Consider the following 18,248-nt stretch of genomic DNA (forward strand, 5'->3'; position numbering starts at 1 on the left):
GGACGCAAGTTTGCGTTGAAGCCGGCAGACTACTAAGCCACAGCTTTAATGCGTTGAAACTATTTATAGGAGAATATTAAATTAATCTAATCGTGGTCAAATGACGGTCTTTTTGTCAAATCACCTAGGCTGGATTTTTAAAAAAGTTCCGGCGATTAATTAAACAGATTATAAAACAGATATATCAGAATCAGTTTCCCTTCCGATAATTACGTCACTGAAAGCTCCTTGCCTTGTTAAGACGTAATCGACGTATGAATTTGAAACCCAGCAATACTACACTATCTATGTATCTTATTATGTATAATTTACAGTATTAACCACTGAATACGAGTCATACGTGATAAAATAGAATGTTCTCGTGAAGTTACCGCTTCGTCTTATCTGATTGTTACAAATTTGTAACGATTAACATTTTTAATTAATAACGTTACAAGAGTAATGAAAACAAATTTTCTAACTCCTTATAAAAAACAGACAATTTTTACCGGCCGTATCACTCATGATAGTGATAATCAAATTGCATACAATAACTGCATCATGCGTGTGCATTATCGGACGAAATTCCTCGAAGCGTTTCTAGAATGTTCGTTATGTTCCTTTGGTGAAGTCAACCTGCTTTCAATCTTTACACTATTAATTTCTTACGTCAATGGGACAATAGTCTATTTTCAAACATAATCTTATTCTCAGCTTGTTACTGAATCCCTCCCACTGTAACTACACGCTCACTGCAAGGCACAGAAATGCTACTGAGACCAGTGACTGAATGACTGCAAGTCTGCAACTGTTTCTAAAATTATTTTATTTCAAACTTTAAAATTCTGCGAGTAATTTCCGCGTATTTTTCTACTTTCACATAATTGGGATTCAGTTTTAGCATGATGTTCTCTCAAATAGGACAATGTCACAGTGGTGGTAATAAAGCTTCTGACCGACAAATTTGCATTCTTGTTATTTTATCAAAGAATTAGTTTATATATAACCATGCATAGCCCGCTAGATAATACGATTCTGTTGAGCTTAAGTAGCAAATAAACGCCAAATCAATCCTCTCAAATGACCGATATCACTGATTTAAGTGATTTTCACAACATGGAAATAATTATGTTTTCTAGGATTTTTGTATTCATTTACAGATTTACATTCTTACAAAAATTAAATAGTCGGCACCTCTAATGCATTCCTATACTATTTCTATGTATCACTAAACAAAGAAGGAACATGCGGTTGATAAAATTTATGTATGAGGCCGAAAAGGAGGTTTTTACGTCAAAAACTTTTTACATGTGAAAAACTCATCTTGTTTCTATGAATTTTTCTCTCCATGTTTGGATGGAAATCCTATCAGTCAGTTCGGAATTGTTATTGCGCATCCCAATGACGTGTTCTAAGTCGGAAAAATGTGAGTCATGTTGAATTACAGCTGTGATGGGGTATCTTACACATGTATATCGAATTATTTCATCTTTCAATCGGCGTATGCCATAATTGGTCATTATTCAATACGTTTTGTGCATGTAATCCGACATATGGAATTTAAAACTGAATTACAACTACAACTTCAACAAATCAAGACTTCCTGATTTACGAAATACGACGAATTGGGACGGATCGGAAAGTTCACGCAGCTAAACGGAACTATTGTATCTACTGTATACAGTCGAACACAAATCATGATCAATGAAGTGAATGCACGAATAAACAGTAACTCGAATGTGTTTTGCGCAAAACGCGTCCGCATTTCGATGCGCATTGGTATCTTTGAAATGGCTTTAGCATACGTCGTACCCGGGGCCATTTTGGTTGAAATTGAAAATACGTATACCGTTAATTTCTTTTATCTGTTTTCTCTATTTACATCCATGATCATTGCGATCCACTTATACGATTAATTCGTTGTATTGGGTTCCCACCCAGGCGTTTTTGACTGTACATTCACACTTCTCGGCTTGGGAGCTACAACAGCTTGGAATTTTTGGCCATTTTTGGCTTGCAATCTGCCTCCCGGAAATGGTAGACAATGCTGCCTTGCCCACGCCATTTAGAACCATCAGCAAGATTAATCGTCTTTCTCATTTACCTCCTAGTTAGCTGCCATAACGTGCCAACCATGCCATCAATTGCCGTAGACTATTCTGTCTACTCCCAAGTCTCGCTGAATAAAAACCAAACATATTTTTTTCATGTTTTAGACACATCCCCATGATATACAGTATAACTTCTGCTAATGACAACTGCGTACAAGAAAAGGGTTGATTAATGGAAACGTCCTGTCAATCAGGCTCCATGATCGGGCTTAGGCAATTTAAACTGAAATCACGCTACAATGGCAATGCTGGTTGTAACCTTAATGGTTTGTCGAGCAACGTTCGATTGGAGTTGGTTTCAAACCATGTGCATCACAGTCAATTTTTTTGGTAACGGGATCTGATAACTCCAAATCGGAAATACAGAAATATTGAACCAAAAATCCTTAATAAACTATAACCCAAAATAACCTCGCAAGCTTGACCCTAACACTAGTCATTAATGCGGTAAGGGAACGGTATTAAACCCACAAAGATTTGGAAGTTTATTTAAAGATTTAAAGTAATTTCAAATTCATATAAGGAGAATCCGAGTCGGCTAAATTAGTAGCCGTGTGTAAAGCGTAAACGCCCCTTTAAGCCTGCTAGATTAGTCATCATAGCGGTTTGAACACTGCAATGGTAACTTTAACCGGCATATTTATACAATTTAATCTGCGTAATCCCATAAAAACACACATATTTGTACAGCAAACACATAATCACATCATAATACTAACAGAATTGCAAAAAAGGTTTGCTTTGAATGAGGTTTGTGAGGAAGGTTCTAATTGACCACATGCATGTACCATAAAAACCAAATATTTCTTTATTCTGGTTGCCACTTGACTCAGTGACGTCACGTTTTGAGGGATGTTTTTTAAAACTTGAAGTACATTGGTCATCGCAGTCCAACGGACCAAGGCAAAGTGTCAACTTTAACGTGAATGCAAACGTGCAAAAAGCATAGTCGCGTCTGGCTAATTAACTAAACCATGCGATCTCTTGTACGAGCAAAGTGGTCTCCACGTTCATTCTTTTCAATACGAACTTTGACAACTGTTCTTTCAAACGTCAACGAGATCTCACTGGATCTTTATACCATCATTTGCAGGGTCCGGGATTTACACAAACAACATCATAGCCATTTACCCCCAACGCAATGTTTAACGAAGAACAACACTTTTCTGCCTTCTGACCAGAGATTAGACAAAGCAATCTATTCGTATATCCTAGAAACTCACACCATGGTCAAACAACGCGAATCGATACAAGGTTAACTGTTTTTTTCAACTGCGTCTTTAGTCTGTTCGCCCTTAAGTAGATACCGAATTTCAAAATGGCAGCTTCCTAGCTCACTGCAGCAATGTCGTCAATTTCCATGTCTCCTGCAGTAAATCAACGCGGCGAAGTGTTGTATGTGTGTTTGAATCTCCAATGCTTACGTAAAAATTCTTCAACTATTGTAGTCCGGGAAGAAGTGACTGCCAAATTTCACTTCATATATAATAAGGCTCGTTCGTTTCATCTCATCGAAGATGTCTGTATGTGCTAAGCATCAGCATTTCATTAACCCTATGTACATCAACTTTAAATATCTCAAATAGGTAAAAATCTAAATGCACTTGCTAGTAGAACAATATCTAGCACTTATAAAAGTATTAGGTAAGTAGTAAAACACAATAAGAATAATAAAAACAGAGTCATCTTCTCCTTCCCGATTGATGTAATAGTTAATACACGTGATCTAGGCAGTCACCTTCCCTCTTCCGGATTAAGGCCGATGGCTAACGCGAACACGCGGTCCACTGGGTATCTTGTACAAGCCGGGTGCTGAAACCACTTCTGAAGAAGTTAAGAGTTCCTGATCAGACGGGAATTGCAACTTGTCATTATATGGCAAGTCCTGATGATAAGTGGTATCAGCGTATGATGATGATGATGTTCCGTAGGCTTTTTCTTTCGGTTTACGTGCCCCTGGTAGTTTCGCATTGCGCATTAGCGACGCTGCACGGCCACGACCGAATTTTGGTTCACGTGACGGCCTCGTGTGTTGCCAACCAGATGAGGCGCGCGGAGACTGGCCACTGCTGTCCGAGTCTGAACTGAGTTGAGGAAAATCGTCTTGCGAGAATATCCCAGGTCTTCGACTGTCGAGACCAGACAAACGTGAACCACTGTCATTCACCATACAATTCCTTAGTTCTGGTTGTGTCCCTGGAGCTCCGCTTTGGACATGCAGCCGGTCAATTCCTGTTGTTACATCACTAGAGGGATCCCCGGTTGTACTATGGCTGTCGGTGACTTGTGAATTTCCTCCGGGTCTCGCGGCAAGTGGCGGGTATTTGTGTTCTCGCACACGCATACCATATTGTTCGTATTTCATCATGAAATGGTGTCCCTCCTCCCAAGCGAGACGCTGTTCTTCCACCTCGTTGCTGTTATCCATCTCAAGTTCAACTTGTCTGTGGCGAGTTCTTTCACGATGTTTAAGTTCATAGAACCTTTCAGGCAGACCAGTGGATGACTGTTGCGAAAATAAATAGTCATTCAGTGCATTGATAAGTAAACTGCATATACCAATTTGCTTGGTAAAACCAGTGGGTAAAACTAAACGTTGCTTGCTATAAAGGAACTGAAACACATCTTGAACCAACCGAACCTACTCTATTGCATGTCAAACCGTTTGGAACTGTTTTCATGGTTGGTCTCAACATTTTTTAAATACTGCATAACATTCATTGAAAAAATATTCTGTTGAAAGTTCCGCTATTTTCTTGCCCGCATGTACAGCCACGTCTTAAAATGAACGTTTGAAAAAAAATGTCTAGGAAATATTAATCCTGCTGAATGGTTTTTCCGGGGCTTGGGTTTTGCTTATATTTAAAAGTTTGCTTTTTTGTTTCACTGTCGTAGATTCGATATTAATTATCTGGTCAAATTCATTAATCGTCAAACATTTAACAACATACCTTCTTTTTAACGACATCATCAGGAGCGTCCCTAACACAAGACAGATAGATATCAACGCCGTGGAGAAACTCTTCCATCATACGTTCCATCTGAGCCAAGCGTAGTTCTCGAAGATACATAACGGTCTGTAAAAGACAAACACGTAAACAATTATACGCCGATGTTCGTCTCAGTGAATATTCCCCGATAATCACCGAGCCAAGGCGAATAATTGTTTTTTAATATTTTTGCACAAGTGAATTGACACAAGAACTGCATTTGTTCGCTTATCTCTTTGTAGGAAACGTCCACAAAACGGCTAGCCGCCATTTTGAAAATTGTTTGTATTATTCTAACAGCATAGTACGTCAAATTTGACAAATCAGATTTGTTAAAGTAGGATTTGCTATATTCACTTGTGCAAAAATACTAAACACAGTTAATTCCGGTTTACACCGTCAAAGTTGGAGTTTTCTATTGCCTTACAAACATAATTTAATTACAATATTAGGAGATGTTAAAAGCACTACATAATTAAATGTTATAGAGTAACATGATAAAATACTAGGAAGCGTATCCAGATTATATATGTAAGTTATTTCCTATATTCTAATTATGCGAATATTGATTATTGCATAAACTCTCCCGTTTTTACATTCCATGAGAATCAAAGATAGTCGACAAACCTTTGCAGCAACGTCGATCAAATCCCGTCCAATGGGACGATTCTTCCATACCATCTCATCATTCTGTGGTATAGAACATCACTATGTTATATTACTATAAATGATACAACATTTAGTGTTGCCTGCGAGATTGTGCACCTGCTCGAATGTTATCTCAGATATACCGTAGGTTAATCCTAGTATACAGGGTGTATCAAAAAAAAGGTAATCCAACTTCAACAAGCTATTGTACGTGAACTACTCAGTCTATGAGCGAATTGTTTTCACATTCAGAAAGATCAGGCTTTTAACTATCGGATGACATGTTTTTAATACCAAATGGTGAAAAAGTGAGCACATACGAGGCTGATAAAAAATGTTAGTCGCAATCGCATATTTTCACCTTTGAGCCTAATTAAAGCAGTGCATAACAAAAGAAAAAAACAATTAATCATGAACATGTCACAGCTTGCACTGGTTTTATGCCGCATTGCTTGGAATGTTCTCCTTATTCCTACTTAATATGCATATGCGGGTAGTTTATTCAAAAGCAAAATTCTTCAATTAAGTCCTAAAGAGAGTTAATTTTCAATGGTTTTAGTCCCAACTCTCAGAGGTGAAAATATGCGATTTCGACTAACACTTTTTATCAGCCTCCTATTTGCTCATTTTTTCACCATTTGGTATCAAAAACATGTCATTCGATAGTTAAAAGCATAACCTTTCGGAATGTGAAAAAAATTCGTTAATAGAACAAGTAGTTCACGTACAATAGCGCACCAAAGTTGGATTACCTTTTTTTTGATACACCCTGTACAGTGGATAAAAAATTTGAACCCTTGTTGATTTCGCCTCGATATATCGGTATAATAATAATGGTAAAAAGAATATAAACAAACCTTGGTGTGCTTGAGACGAGTTTTATGAAAATGGTATTCATCAGGAGAAAGATGAAGGTATTCATACATACATGATATAAGTTTGCTTGTTTGTCTAAAATTTGGTTAAGCGTGAAAATTTTGTTCTATCTATTTTGTTCTAAATATTGTTATACCGGATACCCAGTCATCAAGATTAAAAAGAAAGCGAGTCTCTAGCGAAAACGAGGCTAGTTGAGGTTTTCTGCTGCTAATATTTAAAAATTATTTGTTTATTCCTAAATCTTAACCGAAAGAAATTTCGTTACCTTCAGCTCGAAACAAGTCGAGTGAAAAAGTAAAACAATTAAATGATCGGAAATTCGAAATCGGAAAATCTGACTAGCCTTGCTTTTGGGCAACTCGTAGGGCTTAGATACTCTATTACCTTGGAAGTTTTCTATCCGGAACTTCATTCCTATAAATAATGGCGTCTGCTACCTGAAATCAGCAAATAAACTACGTATCAAAAAGGGACGCAATAGGGCTACACAGGTGTATATCGCAATTCGCAACACGAATTTTAAAAAGCAAAAAATGCATCACTTTTTAGAATTTTTCAAAAGAAGAACTTAACTAAAAATCGCTCTAGATGTGTAAGGTGTATGGATCTATTAGCAAATATTGTTAAAGTAGACATACGATTACGGTCAGAAGATAAAGTAAATTAACCATTCTTACTTGGGTGTCAAAAATATTTACAAGGCTGACTCCATACTGATGATATAGTGCGTCACTGAAGTGACGACAATTGTGAATCACCTGCAAAAGAATATATACGAACAGTCGAATTCAAACTACAATCCAATAGGAAATTGTTCCGTTAATATGGAGTATCACAGAGTAAAATACAATAGAAAGAATAAAAAATTGTTTGAAATATTTTCATTAATTTAGAAAGTTTAGCTAAAAACCTTAGCCAGAAAGTTTCATGTGTTAATTTTGTTAACTGAGAAACGCGCGTGACTTCACAGCTAAGCCTAAAGCCTGGTTTTCATCACTCGCAGATAGTCGGCGATGCACGCCGATATCAAAATTACGACAGATGCCGAGCATCGTAATTGGTGAAAACCGCTCATCGTAATACATCTGCGACAATCTGCGACAGTCCCCGACGATCGTAGCAAAACAAAAAAAATTGTTTTGTTACGACGATCGGCGTTTGTCGCAGATCGGCTGCGACTGATAAAACCATGAAAACCGCATCTGCGGACCTCGGCGACAATCGTAAAATGCTAATCATCCTAATTTCGAACCTAGTGTTCCAATTTGCCCCGCCTTCTTGTCCAAAATGGCGGAACCTTCAGAAAATGTTTTTGACGACGATGTCAAGTTTATGGAACTTGTACAAAAGTTTCCTACAGTTTATAATCGACGTTTGAAAGAATTTAAAGATAGAAATAAAAAGTCCAATTGCTGGAAAGCAATCGCAGAAAAAGTTGGTCAACCAATAGATCAGGTCAAGCGCAGGTATGAAACCATACGAACACAATTTGGAAAGTATTTGAAATCTAGAAAAGGAAGATCAGGATGTGGCAGTGGTGATATAATACCATTAGATCCAAAATATGAGCATTTGCGATGGCTGAGTAACTATATCGTAAACAGAGCAAGTTCAGGAAACTTCAGAGCTGTTACACCTGTGACACCTGTGACAATTGACGACACTTTTTCTGAGGATTCAAATGATGAAAGCACTGATCATCCTACACCGTCATCAGAGAAAGATGAGGAAGATGAAGATTACCTGAATATATTGAATCCTGATCATAAGACAATGGATCAGTCAGTTGCTGAAGCATCATCCAATGACAAGCCAGTAAAACCATGGATGAAAAAAGAAAGCAGAAAGAGACAGCTTGAGAAAACAGATGCCCAGCTGAATAAAGCAATGACTAATCTTAGTGAGACAATTACTTTGCACAAAAGGTCTGCAAAAGAAAAGAAGATGGATGAAGATGAGTATTATCTATTGAGTTTAGCCAATCGCCTAAGGAACCTTGATCGAAGGCAGAAAGCAATAGTGAGAAGTTCCATTGAAAAGGTGTTCCTTGATGCTGAGCTTGGATGTTGCAGTACACCCCAACAACCTCAACTGGGAAATTATATGCAATTTCCCCCTCAAGGACTAGACACCCAAACCATGTATTGGTCTGGTGCAAACTTGAATGCTTCAAGTTCAAGCTCTTGAAATTTATTTGGACTTGGATGAACAGTTGGGTTAAAATAATGTAAAGAAAGTTTTCATCTTCAACTAACTTTGACATTGGTCTTGTTTTTTCATGTATTTAAATTAACATTATTTGTTGGCATGTATATTGTCAATTTATTATTGCACTTATGCATTTTGTTACAATTTTTGCTGATGAAAATTAAAAATCATTTGGTTGTGACCTTTATTATTCATGTTGTTTGTCTTAAACATAGTATACTAATATATTTATAAAAGATATAAACTATATATGGTGACCAAAACTATTGTAATATCCCATAACAATATAATAGCTAGACCCTGTTGGGACCCTCAAGTGTATAAGTGTTTGACATTCTTATGCATGATAACAGTAAACATTTTTTGTATCCACAAATGAATTTTATTACCAAACATTTACACTTCACAAATATGAATAGCAACATTTAATTTTTTAACTCAAACATGATAACCCACAACATGCCCCTCTTCTCTAGCAAATTTAAAATGTTTTGTATTTTGCATTTTATAAGTTGTTTTAATCTCCACAGGCAAAAATTTTCAAACAAGTCATTCAAATTTTAACAACAAGTGACTTTAATAGCTTTGTGGGGTTTTGTGGGACATCCTTTTGAAAATTATATTAGTAAATTATCTGTTTATAATTGTCAAAAACTATTAACATAAGCTTGCTGCCAACTCAATGACCCTTCTTGGCTGTTAAAGTACTTTTTAAATAAATCTTGAGTCTGTTTTGCACCTGCAGAGGACTGTTAAATGCACGGCCTGTTGCTGTTGGGAGTAATGCTCCTTCATTAACCACCAATGACCGCCAATCACCTTGTATGATCTTACCGGAACTATCCTCTGAATCTACAAACCCAGTCGGAATATACCGAGCATTGTCTGTAAGTCTTAGGTAGTTATGAAGACAAAGACAAGCTTTTACTATGTTGTCTACCAAGGTAGGATTAGCTTTAATGGGTTTGAGGAAAATGCGCCATCTTGCTGATAAAATGCCAAAAGCATTCTCTATTGTCCTTCTAGCTCTGCTGAGCCTGTAGTTAAAGATTGCCTGTGTTTCAGTTAAACCTTTTCCAGGAAATGGTTTCATTAGCCATTTTTTCAAACCAAATATTTCATCTGCAATTATTACATGTGGAAGAACATGGCCATGTGTTGATTTGGCAGGTGGGATGTCTATTTCATTATTTATGAAAGCTCGTCCCATTTCAGAGTTGTTGAATATTTGGGCGTCATTATCTTTTCCATAATTCCCAACGTCCACTAGTGTGAAACAATACTTTGCATCGCACATGGCCATCAGAACAATGCTGAAAAAACCTTTATAATTGAAGTACTCCGATCCACTATAACCTGGGCATTCAATGGCGATGTGCTTACCATCAAGGGCCCCAAGGCAATTTGGAAAATCCCATTCTTTGAAAAATCCTTCACCAATTTTCATCCAATCCTGTTGGTTTTGAGGGGCTTTGAGATATATGTCATTTAAAGCACACCAAATCGCTTCACATGTTTCTTTAATAATGTTATTGACAGTGGTCCTTCCAACTCGAAAGTTAAAGGACAAAGACTGTTGAGACTCTCCGCTTGCCAGGTAACGAAGCGTTATCGTTAGTCTTTCAGAGGCTGAGATCGGTTCACGACCCCTACAGCTCTTTGTTATGTGGGGTGCAATAAGCTGAAGTAAATTTTCAAATCGATCAGGGCTCATTCTCAGGAATCTGAAGGAAAAACATGTGTTGAAGATAAAACCTAATTCAGTTCATGCACAATTTAGCACTGCACTTCACCTTTTCACTCACACTCAATTACCTCTTTGGACTCTGCTCACCTAAATTTAGTAAATTACACCAGTTTAATACCTGAAGAAATATTCGCGATCGTGAAATCTGAGCTCTTGTACGAGAGTGTTGTACTGCCCGAGTGTTTTGCGCCGTTCGAATATTTGCCGCACCCAAAAACGCTTCTTCTTGTATGGTTTCCGTTGTAAAAGTTGTTTTTTTCTTCGCAAAAGTGTTATGACCAGTAATAAATTGGCCTGTATTACAAGCATATCGTCAAGAGCGTCCGCCATTTTGTATGCACTTTGGCGATTGGCGCCTCAATTTGGATTTGCCGCGCCAAGGAACCGACAAACTGCGATGATGAAAACCGCCTTTCTGCGATACTCGCCGATTGCTGCCAAGTCAGCATCGCCGAGCATCGGCGTCTATCTGCGAGTGGTGAAAACCAGGCTTAACGTCATGCAATTCAAAATGGGGGTGCAATTCAAAATGGGGGTGCAATTCAAAATGGGGATGCAATTCATCTCTTTTGACAAAAAAATATAATTACAGGAACAAGCAAGATATGAAAAACACAAGACATTGAAAAAACTTGTTGCTGTTGTTTTTAAACTTAGAGAATGATTAAATGTTAGCATTGAGTTTCTTTGAGAGTTATGTCCCCTTCGTTTTGCCAAGGTAATACATACCTTTAAAATGTCTGCAGAATCCATGATGTCTGCCAAGCCAGAATCAAAGGCTTGTCGACCAAGGACAACAATATCAAAAAGGTAAACACACTTGTTACAACCGACCTACATGGAAAGCACAGTGAATGTTAAATCAAATGTTTATTCAAATTATTGAAATGTAAGTTTTCTGAAAAGGTTTTTCTGGTAATTTACCATAATTAGCTAGACCCTGATATTACAAGGCTACGAAACATTTGGCTTATTCTCATGAACATCTTTGCTCAAAATTAGTACATAGGATACCTGTAGTATAGGCAAGGATAGTTATGATGAAAGAGATGAAAAAGTTTTGTTATATTTTGTTTGCAGCAATTGGATGTTTGGTTTTAAAGTGGAGATGGGGTTTTAAAGTGAATGTAAAATTAATTAGTAAATATAATCACTAACCATAACCTGATGAAAGTTTTTAACTTGGATATCTGAGTAAACTGAATAATCTTAAGAATTTGTTTTACCTGTACAAGGCAAAGATGGCCAAAACGACCAACATTTACACCTTCCCATGCAACACCCACCACTCGTTGACGTAAAATGTACCCAATCTACAAGAGAATGGTAAATTCTCTAAGACGGTACATAACATATACTGAATGACAGGGTGAGTGTTTTCATTTTGTTGCTCGAATGGTACATCTTTACACACTAGGGAAGTACTAAAACAAACTAAAACACAGCACTTACTGCTTTTTCAAATGCTTCTCCGAACGAGTCAATAAGGACAATATCAGGAGGATTGATTAAAAAATTTTCTTGATCTGTTGAAGTCTCAACAAAGAGGTCTGAGTTACCTGCAAAAATATAAAATATGGTCACAACAAAAAAGACACCAAATAGTATCTCTCTGATAAATTCAGATTTGTTACAATCATGCAGACAGGATGAGGAGTATTATAAACAGTACGTAACTTACAATTTACAACCCCAGGCTTTTCTTGGAGCATTCTAGAACCTTCATCGCTGGGATCACGCCTGGATTGGTCTCTTTCAAAACGCCTCTTTGAAAAAAATTCCTTATGTTTATAAGGAGAACCTCCTTTCTTTGGCTCTTGCCATTTCAGTTGTGGTAACTCATTCATGACTTGTTCAGTAGGGAAAGGTAGAGATGGGGCATTTGAAACTTCTGCATCTCCTGTTCTGTAAAGGCAAAAGTGTCAAAAGTAAAACAATGGTGGAAAAACATAGAATAGTTAACGAAATCTGCAGTTGTTACAGTACTTCATATTTAGAACCACCTTAAATTAAATGAGATTGATTTCAAGTTTTGCTCTCACACGTGCAAAGATGCAAAACACCTTTCTTCAACAAAAGCATGAAAAAGAACTCTTCATATCCACAAACAAGTGTGGAAATAAGCCATTACTTGAAAACGAGGCTCCTGGTTGTGGCTTGGTAGTTTAAAGTTTTAGTAATGTTAATTAATATTTAAATATTGTCTCACTTACCGTAATTAGGATTGAATGTTAAAAAGAAAAGTAAATGAAATTGTCATTTTACATAACAGATCCTTACTTTTGAACTTTGTTTACAGTGTTTCTGTCATCTCTCTTTTTCTCTTCTAAAACAGTTACTAAGAAAAAAAAATTGTTTTCTTATCCACTACATACAAATATGTTGATCAATTAAATCTGTTCATCAAAGAAGATTCATTCCTTGCAGCCTCATCATGTACTGCAGCAAACACAAATGTTATTAGATGAAAACATCATTCTCAACATATGGAAATTTCAGCAATTTCCTTATATAACGCTGCAAAATTTGATCTAGAATAAAGTATTGCGGCCCCCAATCACTGTGTATTATATGATTATGACTCATGTACATTTGCCAATTAACAATAATAGCTGCAGGTATTACCAGGGCGGTTATAAGATATATATAACCGCCCTGGTATTACCCAAGATTACACATTACTTAAATAGGTTAAACCACTTACAATCTGTGATTTCATTTGGGAAAAAGTGGTGGAAACCATGTATTCTTGATCCTGTCTTGCAAGAGACAACTAAAAAATGCAATCATGGGTTTTCACTTTTAATTTGGTTCTTACAACAAAAAAATATTTATAATAACCATTTCAATCATAGCCACAATTTTAATGGGCTTAGCCTGTCCACTGTAAATTATCATGGCAATTGAGATATAGGGAACCTCAAATATATGTGCCACAATACTGGCTACTAGTAATTAATGTTGTGTCAATTTGACAAAGTGAGCAATGGTAAACACAAATAAATATCCATAACACGGACTTTTGGTACATCTTGTGTTCTGGAATATAAAAGGATAAGGTCATCTTCATAGGTCATCCCGAAACAATATAAAATATTCCAGTGACATAGCAGATGACTGGAATGGACTATCAATTGAAACTGGAAAACTAACCTTTCACAAGTGTTAGCTTTTTTGTCTTCTCGTCGATGTTATGTACGTATCCTTCGTAAGATCCTTCGTTGTTGCCAACTGCTAACCGCACTTTCGCACCAATAACCTGCGCTGCCATATTATTTTAATATACAAAAACGATGCGCCTTTGCTGTACTTCTCACTTAACTTTCGCTCAATTAAAATTTACTACGCTTCGCTTCCAACGTTTATAAATACTTTGTTGGTTTGGTTTCAACTTGCAACGGAATGTTTCAGTGAAAATGTGAAATGACAAGGGGGAAATGAGTCAAAAGCACTGCACTGATCAAAACATATTGTGTAGATGTATCATATGCGCATGCGTCAGGTCGAAAAAATTTCATTCGGCTATCCCATTGAAATTTGAATGGGCTATCCAGGATCCTTTTTTGTTTATAATCATGTTGTATTCAAATACTGATATTAATAATCTTGTTTTATGGCAATTATGCAAACTTACATTGAGGTACGACATATTTTTTTAAACTGATGTTTTTTTGTTAATATCTGGCAATGTCAATGTTTGTTGTTTTGTCAATGACGGCGGCCTCTCCTGGCCGTCACTTGAACGTGATGACGTTCGTGGTATTGCTGGCGTTGATAGATCAGGTAAATGTGGTCGATGAGGTCTGTAGTTCTTGATATCAAATCCTTGCCTGTAGGCTGGACTGTTTTGTTCCCCATAAACTGTTAGTAACTGTGATAATTTCGTCTTTTCTCGTTCATCTATTTCTGACGCCTTGCATAAATTGCCGCTGGAAACAACATTCATAGAGCGGTGTTCTGAACCTTTTGAAGATCGAAGACCTTTCTTCCCACGGCTTTTCTTCGCACTGTATCGATCATTACCTGGGAAATGTTTCATTCTGTTTTTTTCTATCAAATCTAGAGCGCCATAAATTTTCCTTGAACATCTGTAGGGACATTTTGCCGTGACAAGACGTTGTGACATTTTCAGTATCAGCAACGGGAGTTATTCTAATTATAAATTATGACCAATTACGTTACGTAATAAAACGTTTAAAATATGACCCGAAAAACGCAAATACTGAGCAAATGTGTGAAAATTGTGGAAAAAACCTCTTTGTTAAAACCGGTGCCAGGCCTGGATGGCGCTATCAACCGATAATGATTTGTCACAAAAATGCTGGAAAAGCAATTAAAAAAAGATTAATAATAAAAAGTAACGCCACCTTAAAAATATAGCGCAAATTCCGAGTGATACCAAACTATGGGTAGTTTTAGGGCAAAAAATCACCATCCGGGCAGAGTTGCAAAAAAGATGCGGGTACGCGGGTACCACCCGGAGGAGGATTTGCTTTGAATGAGGTTTGTGAGGAAGGTTCAAAGTTGAACACTCTAATTGATCACATGCATGTACCAAAAAACTAAATATTTCTTCATGCTAGCTGGTTGCCACTTGACTCAGTGACATAACGTCCGTTGAGGAAGGTTTTCAAAACTTGAAATCCTACCGCAAGAAGGTTGAACTCTTTTTGCAACTCTGCATTCGGGTGGAATTTTGAGCTTTCGTACAACTGGTCTCAGATATTTACTGGCTCGGATTATTGGCCCACCTTGGCACATTACAGCGGGGTATGAAATAGAGTAGTTAGGTAGTAATAGAAAGGGTAGTTGAGTATATTATTGCGAACGCATGAAATATGTTACAATAATAAATTATTTTATGGCACAAATACTAAAACTATGTACAAATACACTTAAGTATGAGGCGTTACGATCTTGCCTGTTAGGAAATTACTGTGTACATTTGGCAACACAGCTTAGTTAAACTGTTTTTGTGTAAAACAATGTCAATCCCCAAAAACATGTTACCACACCCACAAAATTAGTTTGGACGGCCACTTTCGAAATCCTGGCTAACACCTTGGCCGGACATGTCGAAGGATTAGGGGGTGCTTAGACGGTGCCGGTGGTGGAGATCCGTGGCTTCTTTGTATTGTATTGATCATAGATGGTATAAAGGTGTTAAAACTGGTGAGAAGAAAGTACGTTCTAATAATGGTGTTGTTATACCATTATATCTTTGTTTGACAGTTTAAATCCATGAGATTATCGATTAGCAATAGCGACGATGTAATCTTGCTGAAACACGAAGCATGACGATATATTCCCGATGTGAACGTCCCCCTACAGTACTAACGGTAGTGTTACTACAGTGCCAAATTTTTCGATGTTGCTATCTGGCTACGAATGATTCATGTCTGCAAAAATAAAACACCCGGGTTAACTGCACTGATTTTTATCACTGAGACCCATGTGGATGTTGGGTCCACGGTATGCACAAAGGGACGATCCGATGATGGAACGAGGAATGTAAAAATGTTTAGAATAAAAAATATAAAGGCAAACCTTTGAAAAACAAAGAATGTTGCCAAGCTGATGAAAAATTCAAGGCCACAAAATACAAGTAGAATAGAGCATAAAATAAACTCTATTCTCAATCTAAAATATAAACACATCATATTAGTTTGACATCACAATTGTTCTTGGTATTGAAACACCTTCCATCATTATCAGGGAGTCATTGCTAACTTTTAGCACCTACAGCAGTCAACACTTATTAAAAACGTGTGACCAACAAGCATTATGCTATAATTGCTATACTTACACATAGGTTTGCCAGAGCATTAAAAACAATGCAAGAAACAAAACAGGAATGGTGAGTACAATGGAAAAGATCAAAGCTAACTTCCTTTCAGCCAAATTTCCTTTATAACCTGAACAAAAATATTCCCATAAAAAACATTCCTATAACCTGAACAAAAATATTCCCATATCTATAACTGTTGGAATAGTACTTCAAACAGTAATAGAACTTCAAAATAAATAACATTGTGTAAAAGTTTACAACAATTTAACAATGCTATGCAGGGTAGTTCAATGGCACATATTTTAGTTAGAGTTTATACAACCTGCTCCAGTTTTTTACTATTAACAAAACGACAAAGACTAGCAGAGTGTATTCAAATAAATGTTGACTTTTGCCCATTGACAAAAGTCTAAAACTGAACAAGTCTTACCAAAGAATAATCGAACAGCTTCAATGAAAGCGAAAAGAAACATTAATATGATTTCCAAAGCAAGTGTTGAACCTTCATTTGGAAAAGGTAGAATAACACCTGGAAATAAGAACAATTTTCGAAAGGTGAGATACTGGAATTTTACAATTATGTCAAAGTGAAAACTCTTATGCATATGTGAACGACTCAGGATAATAATAACAACTCTCATGACTATGATCTGATCACTTTACATGTGACTTTAATTAAAACAAGTTGATTATGCATGCAGTCAAACAGTAGTTTTCCTAAAATACTAACCTTTGTATGCATATATCAATAATTCAGCAATCCAAAAGACAATGAAATACCAAACATTCAAATGCAACAAAACTTGTAAAGGCAAAGATGACAACTGATAGGAAGTTAGGGAATATAAATATTAAGGATTGTATTTAATAAAAGGATATCAATAGCATCAAGCCTAATGTGCATGGCATGATGAACAGCAATTGATATTATAAGTATATAACAACTTCTCTGACAGTCTTTACGAACGTCGTTCCCTCTGCAAAACATCACTAGACTAAAGAGTACTTAAGGTCATTAGTCATACAAACAATAAAGATACATCAACAACAGCTTTTCCTAGAAAGTAGAAATAAAAAAAATTACACTGTATTCCAAACTCCAGTGGTCACTATGTTGTATATGAGTGTTGTACATATATAATAATTCATTTATTTGAGTGGCATCAAATTATTCGTTGGATTTCGTGCACAGATGATTGTATAGTGAATGATCTTCATCTCTGCAGCAAATTTTGTGGGGCAATAAGTCCAATAACACACTTTTTATAGGTTGCCCAGAGTAGAGCCTAAGGCATAGCTATTCATTTTATAACAGAAAGGTAATAATATGAAAAAACGTCGCTAAATTTTTTATAGCTTGTGAAATATTAAAATATGGAAACAATAAGCCCGAGTTTAGAATCTTTAGACTGAAAACGTGCACACCACCTCGATTCACAGCTTGCGTTTGAGCCGCCATCTTGCTTAGGGTGTCAGGTCAACTCGGCCCACTAACTAACTCGGCCCAACCAACTCGGCCCACTGTCGAGACTAAGTCGGCCCACTGCCGAGGCCAAGTCGGCCCACTACCGAGACCAACTCGGCCCAACATCGGACAATGTTATTCAATGTATAAATGTGTTAAATATTTTAAAATTGGAAAGGAAAAGGTACTCTAGAAGTTGTTACTGCAATATCGTACTGTATGATCGCTTTTTATCCAAGGTAAGTCAAGTCAAAATTTCAATATTGGCATACTAAGATTTGAAAATCGCAAGTACAGGCAAGTGAATTCATTGCTGAGAGTTGATTACTTGTATAAATATATGACATTCGAAGTTTACAGTAGTCAAACACATGTGATTTTGGTTTTTTTAATGCCGTGAAAGCTATTTGCCAAGAAATGACTTTTAGACAAG

At 36.7% G+C, this 18,248-nt stretch overlaps 2 protein-coding genes across 3 annotated transcripts; both read right to left on the reverse strand.

The window, feature by feature from the left end:
• Positions 1 to 2,623: 2,623 nt before the first annotated feature.
• Positions 2,624 to 14,023, reverse strand: LOC114527787 (piRNA biogenesis protein EXD1-like). 2 transcript variants are annotated; one of them, XM_028549481.1, is made up of 13 exons: positions 13,716 to 14,023; positions 13,267 to 13,335; positions 12,843 to 12,900; positions 12,244 to 12,467; positions 12,015 to 12,121; positions 11,789 to 11,875; positions 11,292 to 11,396; positions 7,285 to 7,365; positions 6,992 to 7,044; positions 6,586 to 6,679; positions 5,708 to 5,770; positions 5,042 to 5,167; positions 2,624 to 4,596 (listed from the first exon to the last, which is right to left on the reverse strand). In XM_028549481.1, the coding sequence occupies exons 1-13, from the start codon at positions 13,831 to 13,833 to the stop codon at positions 3,844 to 3,846; spliced, it is 1,938 nt and encodes a 645-aa protein (XP_028405282.1). In that variant the 5' UTR covers positions 13,834 to 14,023; the 3' UTR covers positions 2,624 to 3,843. The 2 variants fall into 2 exon arrangements, with proteins under 2 accessions (XP_028405282.1, XP_028405290.1); XM_028549489.1 differs by having other exon boundaries at positions 13,267 to 13,601; positions 13,716 to 13,774.
• Positions 14,024 to 15,291: 1,268 nt separating this feature from the next.
• On the reverse strand, positions 15,292 to 17,809 carry LOC114530764 (transmembrane protein 216-like). Its single transcript, XM_028552384.1, has 7 exons — positions 17,789 to 17,809; positions 17,391 to 17,447; positions 17,081 to 17,174; positions 16,781 to 16,879; positions 16,369 to 16,477; positions 16,110 to 16,202; positions 15,292 to 15,961 (listed from the first exon to the last, which is right to left on the reverse strand). Exons 1-7 carry the CDS (start codon positions 17,807 to 17,809, stop codon positions 15,937 to 15,939), a joined length of 498 nt encoding a protein of 165 aa, XP_028408185.1. The 3' UTR covers positions 15,292 to 15,936.
• Positions 17,810 to 18,248: the final 439 nt, after the last annotated feature.

This window comes from Dendronephthya gigantea, unplaced genomic scaffold, assembly GCF_004324835.1.
Source record: "Dendronephthya gigantea isolate DGI-Jeju-01 unplaced genomic scaffold, DenGig_1.0 000001F, whole genome shotgun sequence".
NCBI classification, from domain to species: domain Eukaryota; kingdom Metazoa; phylum Cnidaria; class Anthozoa; order Malacalcyonacea; family Nephtheidae; genus Dendronephthya; species Dendronephthya gigantea.

Coding starts and splice junctions, on each gene's coding strand:
- LOC114530764 (XM_028552384.1), bottom strand. CDS start 17,809: ATGGCGGCTCAAACGCAAGCT. Junction 17,448..17,788: donor TGGCGGCTCAAACGCAAGCT/GTGAATCGAGGT, acceptor TGACCACTGGAG/TTTGGAATACAGTGTAATTT. Junction 16,203..16,368: donor ATGCTCTGGCAAACCTATGT/GTAAGTATAGCA, acceptor TTTATATTTTAG/ATTGAGAATAGAGTTTATTT.
- LOC114527787 (XM_028549481.1), bottom strand. CDS start 13,833: ATGGCAGCGCAGGTTATTGGTGCGAAAGTGCGGTTAGCAGTTGGCAAC. Junction 12,468..12,842: donor ACTGTAAACAAAGTTCAAAA/GTAAGGATCTGT, acceptor TTGCCTTTACAG/AACAGGAGATGCAGAAGTTT. Junction 11,876..12,014: donor GAGAAGCATTTGAAAAAGCA/GTAAGTGCTGTG, acceptor ATTCTCTTGTAG/ATTGGGTACATTTTACGTCA.